This window comes from Meriones unguiculatus, chromosome 17 (assembly GCF_030254825.1).
Source record: "Meriones unguiculatus strain TT.TT164.6M chromosome 17, Bangor_MerUng_6.1, whole genome shotgun sequence".
In the NCBI taxonomy this organism is placed as follows: domain Eukaryota; kingdom Metazoa; phylum Chordata; class Mammalia; order Rodentia; family Muridae; genus Meriones; species Meriones unguiculatus.
The window spans coordinates 78,847,793-78,872,759 of NC_083364.1; the positions used below are offsets into that span (position 1 = coordinate 78,847,793).

Below are 24,967 nucleotides of genomic sequence, written 5' to 3' on the forward strand. Positions count from 1 at the left end.
TGTGTCAGATTCACAGGGATCAAAAGAGTTTCCCCAGATTACCTAGCTGATTAATGATGTAACAGATGGTCTGATTTGCTAGTGTAGTGTTCTAAATTTATATCAAGCTGGTATTCACAGCTACTTAACTGGTGAAATGTCATAGAGCCTCAGAATTTGTGCTCACCAGTTCTGACTTCCTCTGATGTTTGCATAATGAACACGGAATAACTAACTGTTTTTCTTTAGTTGTAAACATTTACAGAGCATTTTTTTTAATTTTGTTTGCTTTTTTGAAATTGTACTTGAGATTGAACCTGGAGGTCTAGTCATGTGAGAGATACTGAGCTCCATCTCCAGCCTTGGTGTTCAATCTGATCTAACAGATTTGCAGATATGATCCAAGGACCCAATGCCAGTATATAGGAGATTTTCAGGTGGTATGCAGCAAAATAAGAATTTTATGTGTGAGAGTGTGTATGGATGAACAGAAGTACTGCTGAGTAATTTGTCTTTCTTGAAATAAACTTTTTATTTTGAACTCATTTATTTTTCTGTTAAGATGAACTTTTTTATTTTAATGAAATAATATTTCCTGGTAGAATATATTATGGTCATTTTACATGTCAAAATATATCCTAATAACTCTAAATTTAAACTAGAAATAATACATGAATTTTTATTTTATAATAAAAACATGAAGCTACAAACAACACTAGTCTTAGGGTAAACAGCCAAATTGACTCTTTATGGTTAAGTGTGAGTAAGGAACAGTCACAGTTTAATAGAGTAAAAAATTGTATTGTTAGCCTTAGTAACTAGACAGTTTGTGTTAATATTATACATATATAAAACAATTTTCCATATTAGAACTCGCTAACAGTAATTAAGCATCGTGTTTATTGAATGCAGTATTAAGTGTCAGATAAGTTTCTTCTCAACATCACAGACTGTTTCATAAGTTTACGTTCAGAAATGTGGACACTAATAAACTTTTGACAGTAAGGCTCTACATAAAGAGAGACAATAAATGAAAAAAAAATGAAATAATATAAAACAGACACATGAAGGTTAATAACCACAAGTGTCACAGAGGAATGAGATTGGTCACTTTAGTTCACAGTGGCATGAGTAACTAAATAAAATATCTTTTCGAGTAGACAAACTGGTGGTCCCCTACCTGGAAGACGATGATGAGTTCAGTCTTTGGTCGTTTTTGATAGAGGAGTCTGAGGAACATTCGTGTCATAAGATTTTGAGCATATCGTACTAGAGTCAGGAAAGACTAATTTACCCATGCTACTTGTTTTCTGTCTTTAATTCCTACTGATACAATGTACTAGCATTGATTTTTTAGACTGTTGTGTGGCATTCTAACATACAGGCATAACATTTAATATCCAGGCATTAGCAGCAAAAAGTGTTGGCCTATACACTGTTACATAAGTATATATGTATATACATTACATATGTATGTGCCTTATATTCTTCAGTAAATAGAGTATATTTTTACCACACCCCCTTTTAGCTAAAGTGTATGTTTTACATTTTGGCTCTGTTTTAAAATAATTCTGTGTAAGAGAGTACTCTCAGGATTTTCCCAAACCCTGAGTGTATTTATTCACTCTGGAGTAGTTGGGGTAGGGGATCATAAATTACATTTCAGTGTCTTGATTTGCTTTTCCTTAATTCTGAGTCCATTAAATGTTTGTGTTTTTTAAAAAAATGTCTTATTTGATCTCATTTTCCTATTTTGTAAACATTTTTGGACAGTTTCATGCCAAACACCAAATACTGAAAGTATTATACATATTATTTATCCCTTGTAACAACTTGTGAAGCTGGCCATTTACCCATTCATTTATATTAAGTAAATTTTGTAATTCTTATTGCTTAAAAGAAATCATACTAATTAAACTTTTTTTTGCCTACAGTACATATTATAGATATTATTTTCCCAGTTTATCATTTGGCTTTAATGCTGGGTTTTGTTTTGTCTTTTTTCTTTACTTTTTATTTGTATGTGTGAGTGTTTTCCTTCTATTTATGTTGGTGCATCAGTTGTGTGCAGTGCCTGGGGAGGCCAGAAGTAGGCACTGAACCTCCTAGGATTACAGATAGTAAGCCGCCATGTGTGTGCTAGGAATTGAACCCATGTCCTCTGGAAGAGCAACTAGTGCTCTTAACCACTGTGCTGTGTTTGCAGCCCTTGTTTTGTTTTTATGATATTAATTAAAGTTTTAAATGTTTGTAAGTGGTTGCTCTTACATTTTTCCTTTATAGTTTCTTCATTGCCTATTAAAGTAGATCTTCCTAGAGTTTGAAGTTACTTTGTTTGTAGCCTTTCTAGCTTCTTGATTCACTTCAACTGATTAATAGTATGTAATGATTACGTGATACTTTAATGTATTGATAGTTGCTTACATTATTCAGACTTCAAAATTATGATATAATATAGCTTTGAACACGGAGTTTTATAGAATTTTTTCTTACTGTAAGTAGAAATAGTGGGGAATGGAAGTTCTGTGATTATATTCTTTTTCCCTTAGTTATTTTAGTGTTCAAGTAACTTTTTTGTATACAAATACATAGTGGGTTTTTCCATACATTCTCTAGCACTCTCTCTGCATGCACAGGCTGATGAGCTTTAACATTCCTTGAAAGCTTTCTGTAGAGACTTGAGTGCAGCTTGATTTTCTTGGCTCTTCATATTCCTAGGTGAGTCAGATTATTTTTCTTTTTGTATTTTAAACTATCTTTGTACTGAACATCTCATTTCACACAGACTCTAATGGTAGTATCTTAAAGAATAGTTTAGGAAACTTTTCTTCTTCTCTAGTGTGATTATAAGAAAACTTTGGTCCCTCTCTTATTAGTCTCGGTAGAAATCCAGGTGACATTTATCATCCATTAAGTCACATCTTATATCCGTAGATCTGCAGGAAAGCATATCCAGAATCCATCGAACAATTGAACTTATGTACTCTGACAAATCCATGATCCAAGTAAGTGAAAGCTTAGCTGATAATCATTGTCAGAACTGTTGACATACTCTCTAATTCAGCTTCATATTATTTTTAAGGATTTACTTTATATTTATGTGTGTATTGGTGCTGGTAGAGGCCAAAGCTGTTGCATAACTTCAGAGCTGGAGGTACAAGTAATTGTGAACTGCTGGATGTGTTTCTGAGAATAAACTCAGGTCCTCTGGAAGAGCAACAAGAGCTCTTGACTGCTGAGCTATCCTTCCAACCTCTCACCTTTATCCAATTTAATACTACCCTAATTCTTGTTACATATTGTGTCATGCAATTTGGATAAATTTTATTAAAATAAGCAATATATTTGGTATTAGAGTATAAACTAATGGGAAAAATTATGACAGAATTTTATAACAGATTTCCTTCATGCTGTACTTATCTTACTCTTTTTTAAAAGTTTACAATAAAATTTACAATTTTCCAGCAACTTAATTTAAAAATTATGACCACAGTGAGAAAATACATGACTCTTTAAAGATAGATAATTTTGGGAGAAATTCTGAAGCTCAGTTAAACTCTAACACTGTCCTGGGAGTGGTAGCACCTGCCTCTAAGCCAGCATCTAGGATGTTGAGGCAGATAGACATATGTGGGTTAGAGGGCAACGAGGATCACATAGGAAGTAACAGTTTCCAAACAGCACCAAAGCATGAGAACTTACTCTGGATATGCATTGATTATGCAGTCTAGTGTTTTAGCGATGAGAATTGAGATGGCTGAGAGAAGAAGTGTGTATTAAATGATTATTGTACCTCCTTGGTTTTGTAGAAATAAGTAGTAGGTCAGTCACTAACATGCACAAAAGTATACTTTCAGATTTGAAAATTATTTTGTCTTACACATGTTTATATATTTCAGTTTATTTAATTTCTGTTTATCTTCCCCCTAGATAATTTAGCATGTTTTAGTTCTTTGTTCTGTTGTTTTTCTCAGAAGATTTAATCCTAGCTACTTTTACCTACTTAGAAACTGTGCCCCTAGTTTTTCTCAGATAGGTAGTTTTCAGGTTTCCTTGGCAAATGGTATAATAGACTGCATATTGCAATTCAGTTTGTTTGTTTGTTTGTTTTCTTTCTGTGATAGGTCCCTTATCGCCTCCATGCTGTTTTAGTTCATGAAGGCCAGGCTAATGCCGGCCACTACTGGGCATACATCTTTGACCATCGTGAGAGCAGGTGGATGAAGTACAATGATATTACTGTCACCAAGTCATCCTGGGAAGAATTAGTAAGGGACTCTTTTGGTGGTTATAGAAATGCCAGTGCATACTGTTTAATGTACATAAATGACAAGGCCCAATTCTTAATACAAGGTAAGAGGGTGCACTGTCTCCATTGTTATTTAGAGTTTGTTTTTATTTTTTAATGTCTGAGTGATTTACTTGTAGTCATGAAAGTGCATTGCATCATTTAAGAGTCTGGTTCCTGTCCATCAAAAGACAGGAGTGGCTGCTCTAGAAATGGAATTACAGATGGTTGTTGTGAGGTACCATGTGGGTGTTAGGAAGTGAACCCAGGTCTTCAAGAACAGCAAGTACTCTAAACCACTGAGCTATGTCTCCAGCACCAGGGTGAGGCACTTTTGAAGATGGATTTTTATGTGACTATTTGACCATGTGATGAATTTACTCAGAAGGTAGAGAATTTGATTAAGAAGCATTCCCTCCTGACTGATGTGAAAAACTGGAGTGAGGAAACAACACAACCTAAGCTAGATTTCAGTAATGAGACATGAGCTGAGGCAGTCTCAGCTAAATATAAAATGTAAATCTGAATGTGCTCCTCCATTGCGTGAGTGCTTTAGGTACTACAGCCTGTTGGCTGACATTTGATCCCTAGCCTTGCACAGAAGGCTTTGGTCTTCTGTCCTTTATCACTTTCTCCACTTTCACTTATCACCATTGTCCCCTTTGAAATTTTATACATTTTACTGACATTTGAACTGTACATCATCTCCTCTTGGAGGTTTTTTTTGAACCTTCCAAAAACATTCATGTGTTCTCAAAACATCTGTATTCCAGTGTTTTTGGCTAGCCTTGCAAACTGTAATCTGTTTGGCTCAAAGCCAGAGTTTCTGTGACAGTGTACTGTAGTCCCTGTACTTCTGTTATTCTACTACAGGCTTTCAATGAAGGAAAGCTAGATGTCCCTCAGTTGAAGAATAGATAAAGAAACTGTAGTCTATTTACACAGTGGAATACTACTTAGCCTGTAAGAACAAGGAAATCATGAAATTTGCTGGCAAATGGATGGTACTAGAAAAGATCATCCTGAGTGAGGTAACACAGACCCAGAAAAACACACACAGTATATATAATCAGACTTAATCATATAATACAGGATAGACATATTACAATGCACAGACTCCAAGAAGATAAGCCCAATGGGCATCTTAGGCTTCATGTGGGCTAGTTAGAGGAGTGGGAGATATCTCTGACACAGACTATGTTGCCTGCTGTTTTGATCACTTCCCCATGATGGGACTAACCAGAAGGCTAAAGGGGAGGAAGATGAACTCAGTCCTCATGTGAAAAAATGAGCTGGGGTGTCTGGGTTGGGAGGTTCCCCTATTCTGAAGACTAGGGAGAGGGAATGTGGGAAGGAGGGTGGGCCTGGAAGGAGAAGAGGGAGGGACCTGTGACCTAAATGTAAATTGAATTAATTAATAAAAGAAAGAAAGAAGGTAAGAAAGAGAGAAAGAAAGAAAACATCCCGTAAAGGCTTGCTGCAGAGATACAGCCAATTTTCCTTCTGTAGCCATGCCACAAGCTTCACTAGGCCGTCCATTTATAACTAGAGTATAAGACGACCATTTAAGTACTAGTTCCATATTGTTTCAGAACATCTTGCTGCATTGATAAGCTGCATATATTATGTGTTTTTATGCTGTAGATAATCCCTTAATATGAAAAAAGTTTTAGTTCTACTTTGATCTTAGTAAAGTTAGGGGTTACTTCTTATTCTGTGAAAATGTTAATTGCTGCATAATCAGAGATTGGATGTTTTCTTATAATAGCAAAAATGATGTTACATCAGTGTTAAAGTCACAAGACATTTTAATTGTATATTGTGTCTCATCGCTACTCTTCGGAGTCTGAAAACTTGTCAGAGTGCATAAAGTCATTTTCATGTCATTGTTACTATTATAGTAATTATTATTACTACAATAATTATATATAGTAACTAATAGTATATAATTTACCTTCCATTTGAAATGTATTCTATTTTGAGCTTTGCATTTTTCCTGTAATTCTTAATTTTATAGTTGTTTTTGAAATATGATTTGCAGAGGAGTTTAATAAAGAGACTGGGCAAGCCCTTGTTGGAATAGAAACATTACCACCAGACTTGAGAGATTTTGTTGAGGAAGACAACCAACGATTTGAGAAAGAACTAGAAGAATGGGATACACATCTTGCCCAAAGAGCTTTACAAGAAAAACTTTTAGCTGCTCAAAAGCTGAGGGAGGCTGACTCTTCTGCAGACACAGGTTTGTCTGTTTTTATTAAGTTATATTTTATTATCAAGTACCAACATTTATTATCACTGTTTTATTTTCTTTTTAACATTTATTAAATTTAATTTTGTGTGCATTGGTGTGAGGGTGTCAGAGCTCAGAGCCATTGGAACTAGAGTTACAGACAGTTAGGAGCTGGAATTGAACCCAGGTCCTCTGGCAGGACAGCCTACTGACCTCTCTCTCTGGCTTTTTTTTTTTAATTGTGTTTTATTACACCATATGCTCACTGTTATGCTCAGTAGTGCTCTCTATCCAATTAAAAAAAAAAGATAAAATATTAGTCAAAACTAAATAGTTAAAACTATCTTCCAGGCTAAAAATGGTATATTGACCATTAAAGCTGGCACATTTAAGAATTCAAAGCGTGACATTTAACTTAGGAAAGGTCTAGCACTCGCCATGACCCCAGGTCACAGCTTGTTTGCTCCTTGGCAGATAGCACTGCACACACATAAACCCTTCTCAAGATAATTGCTGAGATTCCTCTGCCTGCTTTGATTCTGCTACTCTTCTGTTGACAGGAAGCAGGGAATAACTGTGATTAGAAAAAGCTCTCAAAAGACCATGTATACAACACCATACATACCATATATACTCATATACCCATAGTTACCGCATAATACTGGAGTAGCAATGTTAACAGTAATTCAGTTCCTCTTTTTTAATGAGATTATAAAGCAGGGTCGGGATTATAGCTCAGTAGTAGGACCATGTGATTAATACTCAATTTTTTTAAAATGATAGAAATTTTTAGTCAAAACTAAATATTTAAAAGTGTCTTCCAAGCCAAAAATTGTATATAGACCAAGAAGATTGGCAAATGTATAAAAATATAAATACTAGAAAATGTAATCCTTAAAACCATTAAAATATTCAAAGTAGATATTATAATAAATTTAACACAGTGAGATTTTAGGAAATGTGGAGGTAAAATGTCTTTTAATCTTTTTTATAAAATGATTAATTGCAAGTTTGTCTTAGGACCATATGTTTCTTCCTGTAAAAGTTTTATTCCTCTGGGATAGCAAAGTGAGAAGATACAAAGTAAACCTAGATAATTTCTGCAAATTAGGAAAATAAAGAGATGGGGATAGGGACTCATATCTTTCTGTCTCTGTTTCTTTTTACCTAGCTCAATTCCCTTGTCCAGCATATGCATATTCTATTCTTAGCTTTAAAGAAATCATTTGCTGGTTTTGTTTGCTTGATATCATCTTTGACAGAGATATTTTAATGTAGCCTCACCTCTGAGGGTTTTAGCTTTACCATTTTGAACATTAAACAGAATTGCATTTTCAGTAAGAAATATATGCTATCATTACAGACTTGTGACTAATGCATACATTGGTCATATCGATTTGTAACTTCTTTTGAAGTTAATTGAAATTTTAATTTATTCATACTAAAGAAGCAAATAATTCAGAATCCTTAAAAGACCTACATAAAAGTATTATACAAACAGAAGTCCAGCATTTTGGTATGCAAGTGTTGTATGGTCTGCTTGGCCATACAATGCCATTCATGAACAGTGAACTTTACCACTGAGCAGGGCTGTGCCTCTTCCCCAAGCATCAGTGGGTTCCCTGTAGGACAGGTGAGCTCTGTGTATTTGCAGCTATGGCTTCAGCAGCTACCAAGAGATTTCTTTGCTCCAATCAGCCTCTCTCTCTTTTTTTCCCTTCCTCCCTCCCTCCCTCTCCTTTATTATTTTTTCCTGTTCTAGTCCTCTTATAACTTTGTTTCACCCTTGGTCTTCTGTATGTGTCATTCTAACCACTTCCTAGAACTTGGCCAAGATGACATTTGTGTAGTTTATTCACAAGTGATTTTTCTTACTAGTAGGACATAGCGGCTGCAAAATTGACCCAAGTCATGGTAGAATCTATGTGTACAGGCAAAGATTCTCCACTCATTTACTAACCTACATCAACTTTGTAACACCAAAACATACCATTTCAGACATTCCCTGCTTCTTTATCTTGTCTTTTTAAAAACAAGACTATAAGTTTAAGGCTAGCATTTTATTTCAAAATCAAACTAATGCACATTCTATTAATCTACTCTCCCAGCATCCCCTTCCCCTATACATTGTCATCTTATTTTATTCCATGAAAGGCCATGTCCCTGTGCCCTGTGCCCGGTTCACATGATCACAACTTCTCATGTCCCTATGATCCATGCCCTGTTTTTGTGAACATTACTTCCTACCAAACATTTTGTGTGTTTTGGCATTTTAAAAATTCAGTGCGAATTATTAGATATATATTTTCATATTTCTTTTTATTGTAAAATAAACTTGATAGGATAACTATTTTGAGGGGAGCCAAAGCAACAAAAATATAAAGATTATAAATGTTCAGTTCACATGCATTTCTTTGCCTGATTGTGCTGAGATTTTAAGAAGCAATATTGCAATGATAAGCATTGTGTCCCCTGTAAGAAGTGTGCATTTTTTCCATGTAGAAGCAGTATGTCCAGGCTTATCTGAACCTCAGCAATCATTTACTTCTTCCTCTCAGTTCTGTGGTTATAGGTTTTAGCCAAAATGCATTATGATGTTATTTTAATACTACAGAAAAAAGAAAACTTTTACTCTGTTTCAGAGGAGTTCACATATCATAACTGAGTAAGGCTAATATTTCATGACAATGTTTATTCCATCATTAGTACAGAAACGCTTTCGTCACCTTCTTGTTTCTCTTCATAGTTTTCAATGTAAGTAATTTTTTAAAAATCTGATGTGGTATTTCTAGAATCTTTTTTTTATTAATTACACTTTATTTATTTTGTATCCCCCCTTAAGCCCCTCCCTCCTCCCCTCCCAATCCCACCCTTCCTCCCCTTTCTTCATGCATGCCCCTCCCCAAGTCCATTGATAGGGGAGGTTCTCCTCTCCTTTCTGATCTTAGTCTATCAGATCTCACCAGGAGTGGCTGCATTGTCTTCCTCTGTGGCCTGGTAAGGCTGCTCCCTCCCCCCCAGGGGGAGGTGATCAAAGAGCAGGCCAATCAGATTATGTCAGAGGCAGTCCCTCTTCCCGTTACTATGTAGCCCACTTGGACACTGAGCTGCCATGGGCTACATCTGTGCAGGGTTCTAGAATCTTAAGGAGACCCGGTATGTCTTGGATGTGCTCTACAATTATGAATGAGTAGTAGGAATAATGCAGGAAACGCTGTTCAAATAATTTGAGTGCTTTTCCCTTTGCCCCTGGCAAGCTCTTCTCAAGAAAGATTTAACAAAGTAGCCAATTAAAGATCTATATCTACTTAGTGATATTGAAATAAAGAACGCAGAAGGACTATACACATAGTCCTCCAAATTGGATCATGAGCAATGCATTAGTTTTGCCCATTAAGTTCTTTCTATTCATATGGATCTGCAGTAGTATTAGTGTTATGTGATTATAGAATAATCAGTTGTGGAGCATGTTATTTGGTAAAAAGTTAAGTTTCTGTCCTCCTGATGGCTTAAAATGATAAAAAAAAATGTCCTTATGTGTGGCAGGGAGTCATTTCTTGAACCTTTTATTCCTAAGAACTTAGTAAAATAAAGATCATTGAAAAATGTTTCTTATGTAAGTTTAAAATGTGTATAAAATCATTATTTTTCTTTTTCTTAAGACAATATTATTAAGTTGGTAATTTCCTGAAGAAGAAAAAGGCCAAAAATAATAATATTGCTTACCTTTGGGAATTATATATACTTTCCTCAATTTTTTCGTTTGTTCTGAAAATACATTTATCATTTTTGTTTTGTTTTGTCTTTGTTTTGAGCACTTTGTGTATCAACTTGTTTTCTGATAGCTTTTCTAGGACTTGTTAGGTAACCCCTTTTGTCAAAGTAACCCTATTCCTCATAGCTCTCGCATGTAGAGAACTCCCCTACAATAGTGACACTGCTGACAGTATTTAACGGGTTTGAATATCTTTATGAACCCTTCAAGATCACATCAATCTATTTTCATTACAAAGTTTTTTATAGCCTTTCTTAGGTTGTACTTAATTTTGACCTGCTTATTAGTGTGATTAATGTTAGGATATTTTATGAGTCTTTTACTGATCCTTAAAATGGTTTCCATAAACTATTTCTTCTGCCTGAGCTCTTCTCATTTCCAAAATAATCCGCCTATGTGCTTTTAAAGGCACAAATCATCTGGCATATCTTCCAAAAAATCTTTAATAACACCATAGGAGTGCTTACCTTTGGATATTTGGTTTTTTTGGGGGTGGTGGAGGGAGTACTTTGTGCATTGACTGATTCTCTGATTACTTATCTAGGACTGGTTAGCTAGTCCCTTCTCTCACCATAACCCTATTTTTTTGTGTATATTGGGTCCACAGTTCATTCATAAAATGTTATTAATATCACTATATTTAATATATTGTACTGTAATAGATTGTAGATTTATCTTAAATTCCAGAGAAATTAAAATAGGTGAAATACATAAATATTTATCTCAGTTTTGTTGTTGTTATTATTATTCTAGCCAGAGAAAGTAGTTCTGGGTGACAGTTAATCAGAATCATTTAATATTAACCAATAAGGCTTTTTGGAATCACATTTTTATATAGGAGAAAATCTTGGCCCTCATGAACTATAGTGCATTGACTTTATCAATCAGATGAAGTTGTTTTTACTATTAGGCATTTACTATTCATAAGTCTTGGATTGATAATTAGACCCTTGTCTGACCAGATATTTTCTAGGCCCTTATTTTGTTAAGCTTGTTATTCTTGCCATGTGGTGAAAAGAAACGATGGCAAACACATGGAAACATTTCCATGGCAAATTTCTGTTAAGCCCCAAGCACAAAGCTTAAGGTACTTGCAGGAAACCATCCCGAAAGAGATGCCCTCTCTAGTAGGAAGTATCCTTGACTCCTTTCCAACATCGCCTCCGTGGAGACCTTGAACATATAAGCCACAATCAGGAAATAGTGACATATGTAGGGAATTAACTTCCTTTAACTTCTCTCTTTCCTTGCTACACACCCTTTAAGCAATCCTCACTTCTAGTTTTTCTGATAACAAAAATCACCTGTATCTTCATAGTTCCCCATATCAAAACTTGGAATTGCCTTTATGAACAAGTTATGAGCCTAGTATTGCTTCCAAAATACACTTTCCCATCTCACCACTTCTATCTGCCTTTATGCTGTCTTTTATCCAGAGTGCAATCATCTCATTTAATATGCTCAGATAACTTCTTGTTCCTGACCTCGCTTCCTTCACTGATTTCAATTCTTCTTTCTACTGTACTCCATTATTAAAACTGTAAATAGTATAATTTCCTGGATGTGCAAGAGCTAGGCCTGAGACATTTTGGCTTACCAGGCAAGATTTGTATAGCCCCTATTTTTTTTCTGAAAAACTTGCCGTGTTGCTATTACATTAGAACTTTTCCTACCTCTTGGTCAACTAAAAACATTTTGTGGCATTCAAGAGTGTTAACACTTTGCCCATAAGCATTTTTCTTTGGTATCTTTGTTGTTTATTGTGATGTATATAATCTAGACACTCAAATTACTTGGCTCTTTGTGTTTTCTCTGGTGCAAAAAACTCATTAGTCTTCATATTTTCAAATTTATGTTATCCTGAATCCCACAAACTAAATTGTTTACAACAGCCTCATTTCATTTTTAGACTTTATTGTCGTTATATTGTTATGTTTGGTTGCTTTTCTATTGCTGTGACAAAACACCAAAGCCAAAGCAACCTGTAAAAGAAAGCATTTAATTTGGGGCTCATGGTTCCTGAGCCTTGGACTCTATGACTGTCATGACAGGGAGCACGGCAGCAGGCAGGAAGGCATGGCACTGGAGCAGGAGCTGAGAGCTTATAACCGATCCTACAGCATGAGGCTGAGAGAGAGAGAGAGAGAGACTGGAAATAGTGTGTGCTTTGAAAGCCTCAAAACACCATGCTGCCAAATCATTTCCAACACTTCCACCAAGTTAGTATCAAACATTCAAATATACGGAGGTCATTCCCATTCAAACCACTCCTTGTAACAATTAAAATCCTTCTGTTTTCAATTAGTGACTTTGTCCATAACTGATTTTAAGAGAAGACATTACTGTTTGTTTTGGTATTCCTGGAGACCTAGTGTCTAGCTTTGTAGGTGTTTAATTAAAATTTGTTGGTGAAATGAATGTCCATGCATATATATTGAAATTATGGTACTACATTTTGAATAATAAGCATTTGGATGATAAAAGTTAAATGTTAAGTAGGGGCTGCCTGTAGCTCTATTTGTTAATCAGCGACTCCCTAATTCCAGTAGCAGTGTGGAAAATTTACCTCTTCATTCTTCATTCTCCTTCTTTAACTTCACTGCTAATTCCTTCGTTGTATTAAGTTATATTTCTATTTGTGCTGGCCCTTGGAGAATTAACAAAGAGAAATAGCATGCCTGCTCAGGTGGCAGGGGATATGAGTTTTAAATAAGTAATAATTAAGCTATAATTGTAAAGTAGTCTTTATTTTTTGTATTTAATGTTTTATTTATTCTGATAGTTGATATTTGATATTTTCAAACATATACATTGTTACAGAATGTCTGTAAAATAGTAAAGTCTAGAATAGTTTAAGACTATAGTTCTTTTTAATATAATTTTTTATTTATTAAAATTTATTCACTTTGTATCCCAGCTGTAGCCCCGTCTTCACCCCCTCTCAATCCTACCATACCATCCTTCCTCATCTCCTCCCATGCCCCTTCCCCAGTCCACTGATAGTGGAGAATTACAGTTAATTCACTTTGTATAGCAGCTGTGGTTACCTCTCTCATCCCCTCCCAATCCCACCCCCCTTCCCTCATCCTCTCCCATACCCCTCCCCAAGTCCACTTATAGGGAAGGTCCTCCCCTTCCATCTGACCCTAGCCTATCAGTTCTCAACAGGCCCATCTTTCAGTCTTTCAGTCTTCCTCTGGAGCAGGCCTGCTAAGGCTGCTCCCCCCCTCAGGGAAGGTGATCAAAGAATCAGCCACTGAGTTCATGTCAGAGACAGCCCCTGTTCCCCATACTAGGGAGCCCATTTGGAGATTGAGCTGCCACGGGCTACATCTGTGCAGGGGTCCTAGTTTATCTCCATGAATGGTCCTTGGTTGGAGTATCAGTCTCAGAAAAGACCCCTGTGCCCACTTATTTTGGTTCTGTTGCTCTCCTTGTGGAGCTCCTGTCCCTTCTAGATCTATCTCCTCCTTCTTTTGTAAGATTCCCTGCATTCTGCCCAAAGTTTGACTATGAGACATCTGCTTTAATACCTTGCTGGGTAGAGTCTTTCAGAGGCCCTCTGTGGTAGGCTTCTGTCTTGTTCCTTGTTGTCAAGTGAAGTAGTCTTTAAAGGCAAGTTTTATATTACTGTAGAATGGGGGTTCTCCTCTTTTAGTGATTTGCTCCTTTAGGAGGAGCTATTTGCCTCAATGGAGACTCTCCATTGTCATATTTTGAGAAGGGAGAGAGGTGTTACATCAAGGAGGGATACATATGGACTTATTCACACAAAAATCCAAGTAATGCTGAGGCCTGGAGACTACACTCTAAAATAAGCAAGTTTCCAGAAAGTAGAAGAACAGACAGACAGGAGTATGCAAATCCATGGGTGTGAGGGAAGCTTCTCTTTAGTGTACACAGGATTGCTGGTTGTGTGGGGGCCTTTTTGAGCAGAGGATACAATGTGTCATTGGAGGGAAAAGCCAAAACCCAGTTATGTAAAGCTTTTTAGGACATTGGATATGCAGAGTACATGATATATGATCTGGAGATGAAAACATGGAGTAGGAAGTATACTCTTAATTCTTTTCCTAATGGTATTTGAAGTCACAATTTCATATTGGCAGTAGTGTGCCAACTTGGTATTGCTTCTTTCCTGAGAGCACTCAACTTACAAGGGCAGGATCAAAATGGGGATGGTAGGGTTCACTCAGGGTTAGGATTTGATAGATGGAAACAAACAAGCAAGCAAACAAACAAACAGTCTGTACTCATTGTGAAAACCCACACCACAAATGCTGTGGCAATCCAATTCTCCTTTTAGGTAAAACCTGGATGATTTTTCAGAAAGAGGCGTTGACATTTTTCATATAGAAAAAAATTCTTTTTTTTTATTTCTTTTTTTATTTTTATTTTTTTTATCAGTTACATTTTATTAACTCTGTATCCCAGCCGTGTCCCGATCCCTCATTCCCTCCCAGTCCCTCCCTCCCTCCCTCATCTCCACCTTGCCCCTTTCCAAGTCCACTGATAGGGGGGACCTCCTCCCCATTCATCTGATCCTGTTTTATCAGGTATCTTCAGGACTGGCTGCAAAGCCCTCCTCTGTGGCCTAACAGGACTGCTCCTCCCTTCGGGGGTGGGGAGACCAAAGAGCCAGTCATTGAGTTCCTGTTAGAAATAGTCCCTGTTCCCCTCACTTTGGGAAACCAATTGGTTACTGAGCTACCACAGGCTACATCTGAGTGGAGGTTCTAGGTTATATCCATACATGGTCCTTGGTTGAATGTCAGTCTCAGAAAAGACCCTGTGCCCAGATATATTTGGTCCTTGTGGAGCTCCTATCCTTTCCCCATCAGACTAACTCCCCTTCTTTCTTATGATTCCCTGTACTCTGTCAAAGGTTTGGTCATGAGTCTTTGCTTTGAAAACACTGCTAGTTAGAGTCTTTCAGATGCGCTCAGTAGACTCCTGTCATACGTTCAAAAAAATTCTTACATAAAATATAGTGGGAGTATATTCTGTAGTAATTGAGTACTCTTGTTTTTTGTTCATTTGTTTTTGGATACCTTTTGTTGGTGAGGTTTTGGGGGAAGTTTAATGAAGGACAGATTTTACAGCAAAGGACTGAACTTAGTTATTGTATAGCTTCAGAATTAGAAATAAGCTCCTCATCTTTGTATAGTGTCCTGCAATTTATATCCGATACACAACTGATTCTCTTCTCCTGAAGCACAAGCAGGAGGATCAGAGTATCTAGAGCAACCATCACGAAGCGACTTCTCAAAGCACTGGAAGGAGGAAACTCTCAGAGTGATTGCCAAGGCATCCCACGAGCATGAAGATAAAGGTCCAGAGACAATTTTGCAGTCGGTAAGAACTTCTCTTCTGGCTCTCAAGCATAGCCACGCACAGCATTCCCACAGTGTACTGGAGCGCCTTGTCAGGGAGTCAGGCTACCTGTGCCTTTGCTGTGAATGTGATCTGGGCACGTGGGTGGCATTTCCACAGTTTGTGATTTTAAATAAAGTTCTCTCTTAAGTTTCTGTTTTCCTGTTCCGCTAGTTGACTTGGCATGTGGTCTGCCAGTACTGGAATAATTGGGAAATTAAGAGACAATTGTCAATGTTCCATAAAAGGTGTTTAATAATGAGTGAGAATTATTAGAAAATAAATATGATGTGCAGTTTCTGTCTGTCCTGGGTAGTCATTTGTCGCCTTCCTGTAGTGTACTTTCCAGTTTGTTTTATAGGAGGAAGTTGAGCTGACATGTGTGGTTAAGTCAGTGAGTATGAGTCGGTGAGATTGGGAAGGAAACACATGGGAAGAATTTTGTACTGCAAAACCACCATGTTTCAGTAGCTTACCCCATCCCCAATTTTACTAGTGAATATTCAGCCCCATGCAGGCTTTATGGGAAATTCTTTAGGATGTGAAGATTCTCTTCCCAGGGTACTTTGCAAATTTACATGACTTAATGTTCTTTGCACATGAATTTTGCTTCACCAGTAGCCTGCTAATTTAAGACCTCCTTCATTAACCACAATTTCCAGGAAATAAGACATTCTATAAGCTATGTTGTAAGAACAAAATAATAACCAGAAATTCTTTTACTTCTAGCTTGAAAATCATATTATAGCTTTTTAAATATGGAAATTAATTTAAATATATTTTATAACTATAAATTCTGCAAATGTCTTAGAATATATAAATGAATTTAAGAACATCTGTTAACTCTAAAGCTTTCCTTGGAAAATATTTTCCTTCATGAGTCTGAAAATGCTGATATTGGAGGCCATGGGAACAGGAAAACCAGAGGAATAGAAACACAATAGGTACAGGGAGAGTAATTCTACATTATAAAATTCTAACTTGGGGTCTTTATAAATTGGCACCTTAAAACATGAAATCCTATATTATGCTTTTAGCCGCACTCAGAAAACCAAAACCATAATTTAATGTAATGTAGAATTATGTTTCATTTTGGTTCATCTAATTATAAATATTGTAATTCACACAGTCATCATATAAATTTGCATGACTTAGATTTGTTGTTAAAGGTATCATCTTATAAACTAGCAAAGTACTGCCTCTTCTTGAAAAGGGAAGGCGAAAAGAGAGAATATGATGAGAAAGCTAAGGATTTTCTATGTTCTCTTTCTCATAAAAATAACACTTGCAATGTTGCCTGTGCAATACAAATTTGTTGGAGAGTTATAAGCTTTGCTGTGGGTAGTTTGTGGCTCTTAATCTCAGGATCATTGCTTCGGAGCCTGGAAACCACTTCTTGTTATATTTCACATATATACTTAGCACATGTTAGAGACTAGAGTGAGAATCTTCAGACTATAAATAAGCAGTCTGTGACTTTTTTGTATGGATTTCATTTCTTACTAGAAATACAATCTGCGTAAACTTTTTTTTTTTCTAACCCTCTAACCCTCTTTCCAGACCTTGACAGTTCACCTGGGCGTTGGCAAAAAACCCTATTTTTTTTCTCTTAAAAACAAAACAAAACAGAACAACAACAACAACAACAAAAAAAAAACAACAAAAAAATCTGATTATGCATAGACCAGTTAAAAGCCATTTAGGACGGTAGCTGGTATTTCTTTTTTTTTTTTTTTTTTTTTCAGTACATTGTAGTATAACTGACAGACATTTCTTCTTATTTGTTCACATGACAAATGAGGGAAGGATCTCTCTTGCATCCTTTTATAGTGGCGCTAATCCTATATATGAAGGCCTCTCCCTCTTGACCTTATCATTGTTGTGATAAAATACTGTGACAAAGGCAACTTATAAAATAAAGCTTTTAATTGTTCTCAACCACATATTTAGAAAGCATATTGACATGGCTGCGTAAACTTTTTACTTGAGTTTCAGTTTTCTATCTTTCTGCAAAACTGTAGTTACCCTGAGTTAATGCAGAGGATTTTATCTGTTCTTGTTTCCTTTTGAGAGCAGGTGTCATGGTGCTGGTTTCTTCTCCACCCTAGGTCTCTCACAAATACAGGGCACCTTAAGGTCCAGCTCTAGAGTACTCATGACTGCCTGTAAAATGTAATCATAGAAACTATCTGCAATCTCCAGATGTTCATGCGCTTTCTTTTCCATAGAAAAAATATTTATTTTTATTAAGAACACTGTATTCACTTTGTATCCCAGCTGTAGCCCCCTCCCTCATCTCTTCCCAATACCACCCTCTCTCCCTCTTCTCCTCTCATGTCCCTCTCCTAGTCCACTGATACAGGTCAGTCCTCTTCCCCTTCCATCTGACCCTAGTCTATCAGGTCTCATCAGGACTGTCTGCATTGTCTTCCTCTGTGGCCAGGTGATCAAAGAGCCAGCCAAGTCAGAGACAGTTCCTGTGCCCATTACTAGAGAACCCACTTGGAGACTGAGCTGCCATGGGCTACATCTGTGCAGGGGTTCTAGGTTAGCTCCATGCATGGTCCTTAGTTGGAGTTTCAGTCTCAGAAAAGACCTCTGGGCCCAGATTTTTTGGTTCTGTTGCTCTTCTTGTGGAGCTCCTGTCCCCTCCAGTTCTTTCTATCTCCCCCTTCTTTCATAAAGTTCCCTGCACTCTGCCCAAAGTTTGGCTGTGTCAGCATCTGCTTCAGTACCCTACTGGATAGAGTCTTTCAAAGGCCCTAATTGAACATTTTAGGATATTTAAGAGCATGAAAAGCAGAATGCAAGAAAGAAATATTGTGCCTGGTTTCAGTTGCTGGCCAGTGGACAGTCACTGTTAACTTGGCTGTTTCTTCTTTCTTTTCATTTTTATATAGGGTTAGAGATTGGTTCTATAGTTGAATTACTACAGCATGCAGTTTTATATTGTAGTAGGGAGCATGTTTTTCTCTCAGCCCTAAGCTCCAAGAATCTGAGTCATTAGAACCAAAATAAATATACAAATCCTAGGCTATATAGCTAGGCTCTTCTCTGACTAGTACATAACTTAAAAGAACACATTTATAGTAATTCTGCCACATGGCTAGTTACCTCTGCTCAGGTACCATGCATCTATTCTCCTCACATTTTCTTGGGAGAATCACCCATACCTGGCTCTATCCTAGAATCCTTTCTGCCTTCTGGATGTCCTACCTTCTACTTTACCTTTTCCTACAGGTCACAGGTTTTATAATTGACTGGCAATGCATACATAGAATACAGAAAATAGTCTCTCTATATTATGTCTTGCCTTTCTTTTATTCTCCTAATGTAAAAGATATTTTCTCATGATATCAACTCAGTAAAAAAAAAATGCCAAATGTTGTTCCTCTCAATAATTGAATTTTTGTATAATTACCCAATTCCATTGTATGTTTGTTTTTCAGTTTTGTATTATTATAAAGAGGCTATTATAATAAAAAAGTTTCTACACATTTTACATGTATCCTTAGAATAGATTCCCCATATTTAATTATTAGACAGGGTATCACATAGTGTCCTGCTGTCATAAAAGTGACACCTGCTGTCAAAACAAAACCAAAGCATACTTATTAACGCCACAATCACTTCAGTCTTATTGAAACTTAAAGAAGCATTTTACTCTGGGTTGTATTTCTAGTCAGATGTAAAATTTATAGCTCTGCGACTTTTCACTTGATTCTTTGAGAACACTTTTACAAAACCATACAGCCCATACTTTTCAGACTGTTTTAGTTATTTCTGTCATGGTAACTGAGGATTTTACTAATTTTGTAGCCTTTGTTTAGTTTTTCTTCATTTGTTCACTATGTTTGAAATAATAGAAAATAAAAAATAAACATTTATTTTACCTCAACTACTTTATGTAAAAAATACTCTGAGTTGAGTTATTCTGTGAACTCTTTTCTTACAGTATTTATCAGTACAACATTATGCTTTTGAAACTCAACAGTGGCAAACAAAGCTTGTTTTGTTAACTCAAGTCCTCACACCCCCATGTAGCTGTTTTATAGGGACCCTGTAGCTATATTCTTAAAGTGAATTTTCTGTTTGCTTGTTTATTTATTTATTTATTTTTGAGATTAATTTTACTTTTATTTATATGTATGTGAGTCTCTGTACACAAGTGAGTGCAAGTGCCCATGGAATCCAGAAAAGGGCACTGGGTTCCTTTGAGTTGATGTTAGAGGTTATTATGAGGTGCCTGGCATGGTTACAGGGAATTGAACTTGGTGTCTCTGCAAGATCAGTATTATAACAAAGTCTCTCTATAAAATATGTGTGAGTAAGATTGTTTTTAAATCACTACAGTATAAATATTTAAAGGAATTTCATAAAATAAGGTAATGATTTTGGCAATGTCTGCCATTTAAACACCTTTTAAGTATAAGGTAGTTAAATGTTAGCTCATAGTGACAACAACAGAGATGATAAAAATTATAGCACCCTAAATGTGCTACAGAAATAACACTTCTAAAAGTAACATTTCTAACAGAAAAAAATACTATTCTTGACCATTACTTGTGTTTTCCTTGTTAAAAGCCTATTTAAATATGTAGTTATAGAATGGAACAAAATGTTTACAACATCAAAATTCACTCATACTTCAAATAGGATAACAACTTGTAATTGCTCTTATTCATATTTCCTGTTAGAACAAATGTTTACTTTTGTTAAAGAAGGTTCTGGTGCACAGTGCAATGACTGAAGCTGCCTAACCACTTTCACTACTTCTGACATCTGCGACTGGGAGCTACAGATGTGCAAGTTGTACACCTGTTGGTTAAACAGGACCCCGTGCAAGCTTCATGCTTACACATGGCTGAGTGGAGAGTAGGTCATTCTCTTATGTTCATAGAGATAGAAAGAAAGGCTTCCTGGAGCAACTAGGACTGCTTGTCTGCTTTAAATACAATTGCTAACTGAAACTCAGGTATTTATTATTTTGAAATACTTGAAGTCTAAAATGCTTGGTGAAAATGTACCTTGCATATTTGGAGGTTGAAAAGAAAGGCTACCGTTTTATATTACAATTTGATTAACCTGCTGCTAATGTTTTAAGTGGTTTCAGTTTATACTTAAGTATAGATATTATAGATATTATGAAAGAGATTGTAAGTCTCTACATGTAAAGAGATTGCCTGTGTCGCTGCCTCTCCTAATCTGCATACCAATGATTTTCTTCTGCAGAAACCTGAAAACACTACAAGCCACCCACCTTCTAACCAGCAAGTTGTAGAGGTGGAGATTCCCCACGTAGGGAAGTTTATGATTGAGTCAAAGGAGGGGGGGCATGACGACGAGGTACCTCTGTTGCAGCACTCTGCATGGTTGCACTCACTCTCTGCCCATCTGTAGAAGCACCTGAGGCCTGCCTGAATCTATACACCTAGTGCCTGTTGCTGCCTAACACACAGCTTTGCCTCCATGGTGTGAAGCTTGCAGTTACTAACAGAACTTGGGAATTAAGTGTAACATTAAAGAGTTTAGCTTAAAGAACAGATGAAAAGAAGGATTTTCCACTTTAGTTTACGTTAAAGCTGATAGATTTTAGTAAGAATCATTTAATTGTATAATACATATTTTGCATTTAAAAATAACTGATGTTTTCCTAATCTGTATTACATGTATACTTTATTTTATTCTTTGCCCGTCATTGCCTACCACAGAAAGCCCTATAACATGATTGGTTACAAGATTGGTAGTTGAAATTTTTGCTGCTATAGCCTCAGCCTGTAGCTGAATACCTAGCAGTGTCCTCCTGTCCCCGCCACGGGCACCTCCATCTTTCCACCTCTTTTCTACTTAGCTGTTCCAACACCCTTCAGGCATTTTTTGTTTTTCATGATAAAGTTCTCTTTAGTCCAGTTGAAATCGAGAACATTTATTCCACCAAATTATTGCCATTCATTTTCTGTATTTTCCCCCTCAAGTCCTCTAAAATGGTTATTTCCTGGGTTTGAGAGAGGGCAGATTAGTAGTTTTTGAATAGTAACAATGAAGATGGGGGAGGCTAAGGTGATTTCGGAGCATAGAGAGTTGTTGAATGCCACAACTTTTTAGTATTTGTATTTGTGGATAAGAACTGAATGTGTGTTAAATACTATTTTCCAAATATCTTTTATTCCTGAAAAAATGTTTTTGACTTTTAATTATGATTATGTAAAATCACCAAAATCACAAGTGTCGTAAAGGCATAACTAAACCAGTTAGTATCAGGGCCAATATGAGAAGGCATGCCTGTTGAAAGCCTAGATTTAAAAGAGAGGAACTGACCAGAAGATTTGCATAAGCAGGCAAGAATAAATAGTGGACACTTGCAATTCTCTACATACAATCTAGAGTAAAATTATGAGGAATAGTTTCAGTGAAGCAGAGGAAATGATCATAGCCTTTCAGTTGAAGTAAGACAGTTTCATAGTACTTAATTTCAAAGATATTTCAAATGCAAACAGCCATGAATAAGCCATTTTGAAAGCAGGGTATTCAGAATATGCCCTGTTGTATCTTGTATATAGTATGAATAGTACTAAATTACATTGTTTCATGTTTGCTCTTGAAAATCATCCAAACTGATACATTTCAATCAAAGTACTACTTTATTATGAAGCTTGTTTTTAGTGTGAGCTAACTGGCATTTATGAAAGAGTTGTGATTCCTCACTTAACACTACCTTTGGTGGGAAAGCTTCTGTTACTTAGGGTTGTATGTGTTGATGTACTTTGTTGTTGTTCTTGCCTAACAGCACATGCGCCTTGTGACGTTTCAAGATAAGCTGTATGGACGAAAAGCTTTGCTTACAGATATGCAGACTGTGCAGCTGTACAGAGGGCCCATCCTGGGACCAGGAGAGGGAGGAAAATGTAACTCCTCAGAGGCCCGGCAGCCCTCCGACTAGCTCTTTCTTTTCATTTATTTATCTATCTATCTATCTATTTATTTATTTATTTATTTACAAAGATTAGACAATTTTATTTGTCTAGCTATGCTTTCTTTTTTTTTAATTTTATTTTTTTCTTATCAGTTACATTTTATTAACTCTCTATCCCAGCCGTGTCCCGATCTTAAATAGTGCTCTTGGAGACTTGTTTTCTCATTTGTCCAGGAGAGGGCGCCTCCTTACAATTCTCCACTTACAATTCTCCAGAAAAGCATGCTTTTCTGTAGTCTGTACCGACAGAGGCATCCTGACAGCCATCTGTGTCACTGCACAGATGACTGGTTAGTGCTTTCACTTATACAGCAGAGAACATTTGCTCTCTTATAAACGCACCATTTGATTCGTAAGCAGTAGAGAACAAAGGGCTTTTAAGTTGCATGTAAATAGTTTGTTTTGCTCGGTGTAAGGTGTTTTGATTTTACTTCTGTGTTTTACTGTTAGCCATTCAAAAACTCTTACTTTTAATTTCTGTGGCAGATCATGATGACACCCAGTATGCAAGGTATTATCATGGCCATAGGTAAATCCAGGAGTGTGTATGACAGGTGTGGTCCTGAAGCAGGGTTCTTCAAGGTACTATTAACCTCTCATCTTTTAAAAAATGTACTGTCTTACAGCATCTTATCTCTTTAAACTAATCTATGCTTTCCTGCCTGAACCATGACAACCTGGTGTTCTGGGAGCTGTTTGTGTGTAAGAACCTTTTCCTTCTTTAATGCAGATAACTCAAGAAAGTCAGATTATTTTACCTGAGTTACTACATTTTTTTAAAAGATTATTTATGTATCTATTTATTTATTTATTTAGTATGCACTTCTGTACTGAATGTATGCCTACATATCAGAAGAGGGCACCAGATCTCATTACAACAACCATGTGGTTGCTGGAAATTGAACTCAGGACCTTTGGCGTTCAAGAGCACTGTGCTCTTACCCTCTGAGCCATTACTCCTGCCTAAGTTACTACAATTTTAAGTAGAAAATATTTTAAGTGAAATGGCCTAAAGAAAGGATTCACAAAATGGCAATTTAAAATTGCTCCAATGATAAAAAAACAAAATCAAAGAGATAAAAATTAAAGACAATCATAAAGGCCTGTTTGCTGTAACCATATGTGCATGCTGGGGGCAAAGGGCCCTATGTAATTATTACTCTGGGAATCACGTTTTATTTTCTTTGAAAGTCAGAGAGGTTTTTGTTTTGTTTTGTTTGTTTGTTTGTTTGTTTTCACTGTTGTCTGTACCTATTAAAGTTGTTTTCTTGGGGTTTTGTGAGGTAAGTGAACCTTCGTAGCATGGAACATTGTCCTTGTTAGGCGTGTCATTGCTTCGCAGTAATTATCCCAAATTGATAGTATTCAGTCTCTAACTTTACAAACCTTAATACTTACGACCACTGCTGCACCTTTGTTTACTCTGTAACTTATATTTAATTTCATTTATAAAAATGCTCTAACGTACAGCAGCAGTAGGCTACAACCCAGGAGATCACCACTAAAGAAACAGCTGCCCATGTAATCCACCAGTCAGGCCACAAAGCAATCCTGAGGTGCTCTTGCATCACTTCCGTGCTCCTTTCTGTAGTCCCCTCTACCAAACGCAGCTGTCCCCTCTGCTGTTAGGAACATTTTCCTCCTGGTTCTTTTCAGTATGTCTGGGTTTACAACATGCTTAGAGTTTATGTCATTGACTGGACTCGTAGTTTGTAGTATACCATGGTATTTCATCATAAAACGGTGCCATTATTTTTGGTTCCATTCTACTCTTGATTGAAATTGGAATTTATAAGACTTAGCGCTAAACCCAGTGTACATACTTAGTAGTTATGGATTGAAATTCTTCCTGAATAAATCATGATTTTTAGTGGAGAATCAAACATTAATTAAATTGCAATTAATAAGAAAAAGTGAATAAGAAGGGAATACATAAAGTAAAAGACAGCCCTGATGTCTAGAAGTCTTTTTAGAGAAAGTGACATTTAAATAACTAATACATGCATAAAAACATAGACTATGAATAGTTTTCCTTGCCAGCTATTTCCCCTACTTAAACTTACTCATATATTTATAATTTTTCCATTCCTAAACTTATTCACTATATTAATAACTTAAAGTAGGGTAATCCTTTGTTTCCTCATCTTGTTTGTTTCGGTAGTTATTTTTTCCATAGTATGGTAGGATTTTTATTGGGATTAACAAAATGTATTTAACATTTTCTTAGAGTAAACCACACATGTAAATAATGTGTCCAGCTGTGACACACTGAGGAGCCCATGGGCTCAGACACTCAGCATTCTTTTTCCTATAATTTACTCCTGTTTTAGGTTAAGAAGTTGGCAT

At 36.4% G+C, this 24,967-nt stretch overlaps 1 protein-coding gene across 3 annotated transcripts in view; it reads left to right on the forward strand.

Annotated features, from left to right (window-relative positions):
• Positions 1-24,967, forward strand: part of Usp25 (ubiquitin specific peptidase 25) — a 120,005-nt gene that overhangs the window by 78,692 nt on the left and 16,346 nt on the right. For 2 of the 3 annotated variants that reach the window (XM_060370666.1, XM_060370667.1), the window contains 4 exons: positions 2,914-2,984; positions 4,104-4,332; positions 6,309-6,509; positions 15,491-15,630. In XM_060370666.1, coding sequence (XP_060226649.1) covers positions 2,914-2,984; positions 4,104-4,332; positions 6,309-6,509; positions 15,491-15,630 — 641 coding nt within the window. Of the gene's footprint in view, positions 1-2,913; positions 2,985-4,103; positions 4,333-6,308; positions 6,510-15,490; positions 15,631-20,880; positions 20,995-23,107; positions 23,204-24,967 lie in introns of all 3 variants that reach the window. The other variant, XM_060370668.1, reaches the window with a different exon arrangement.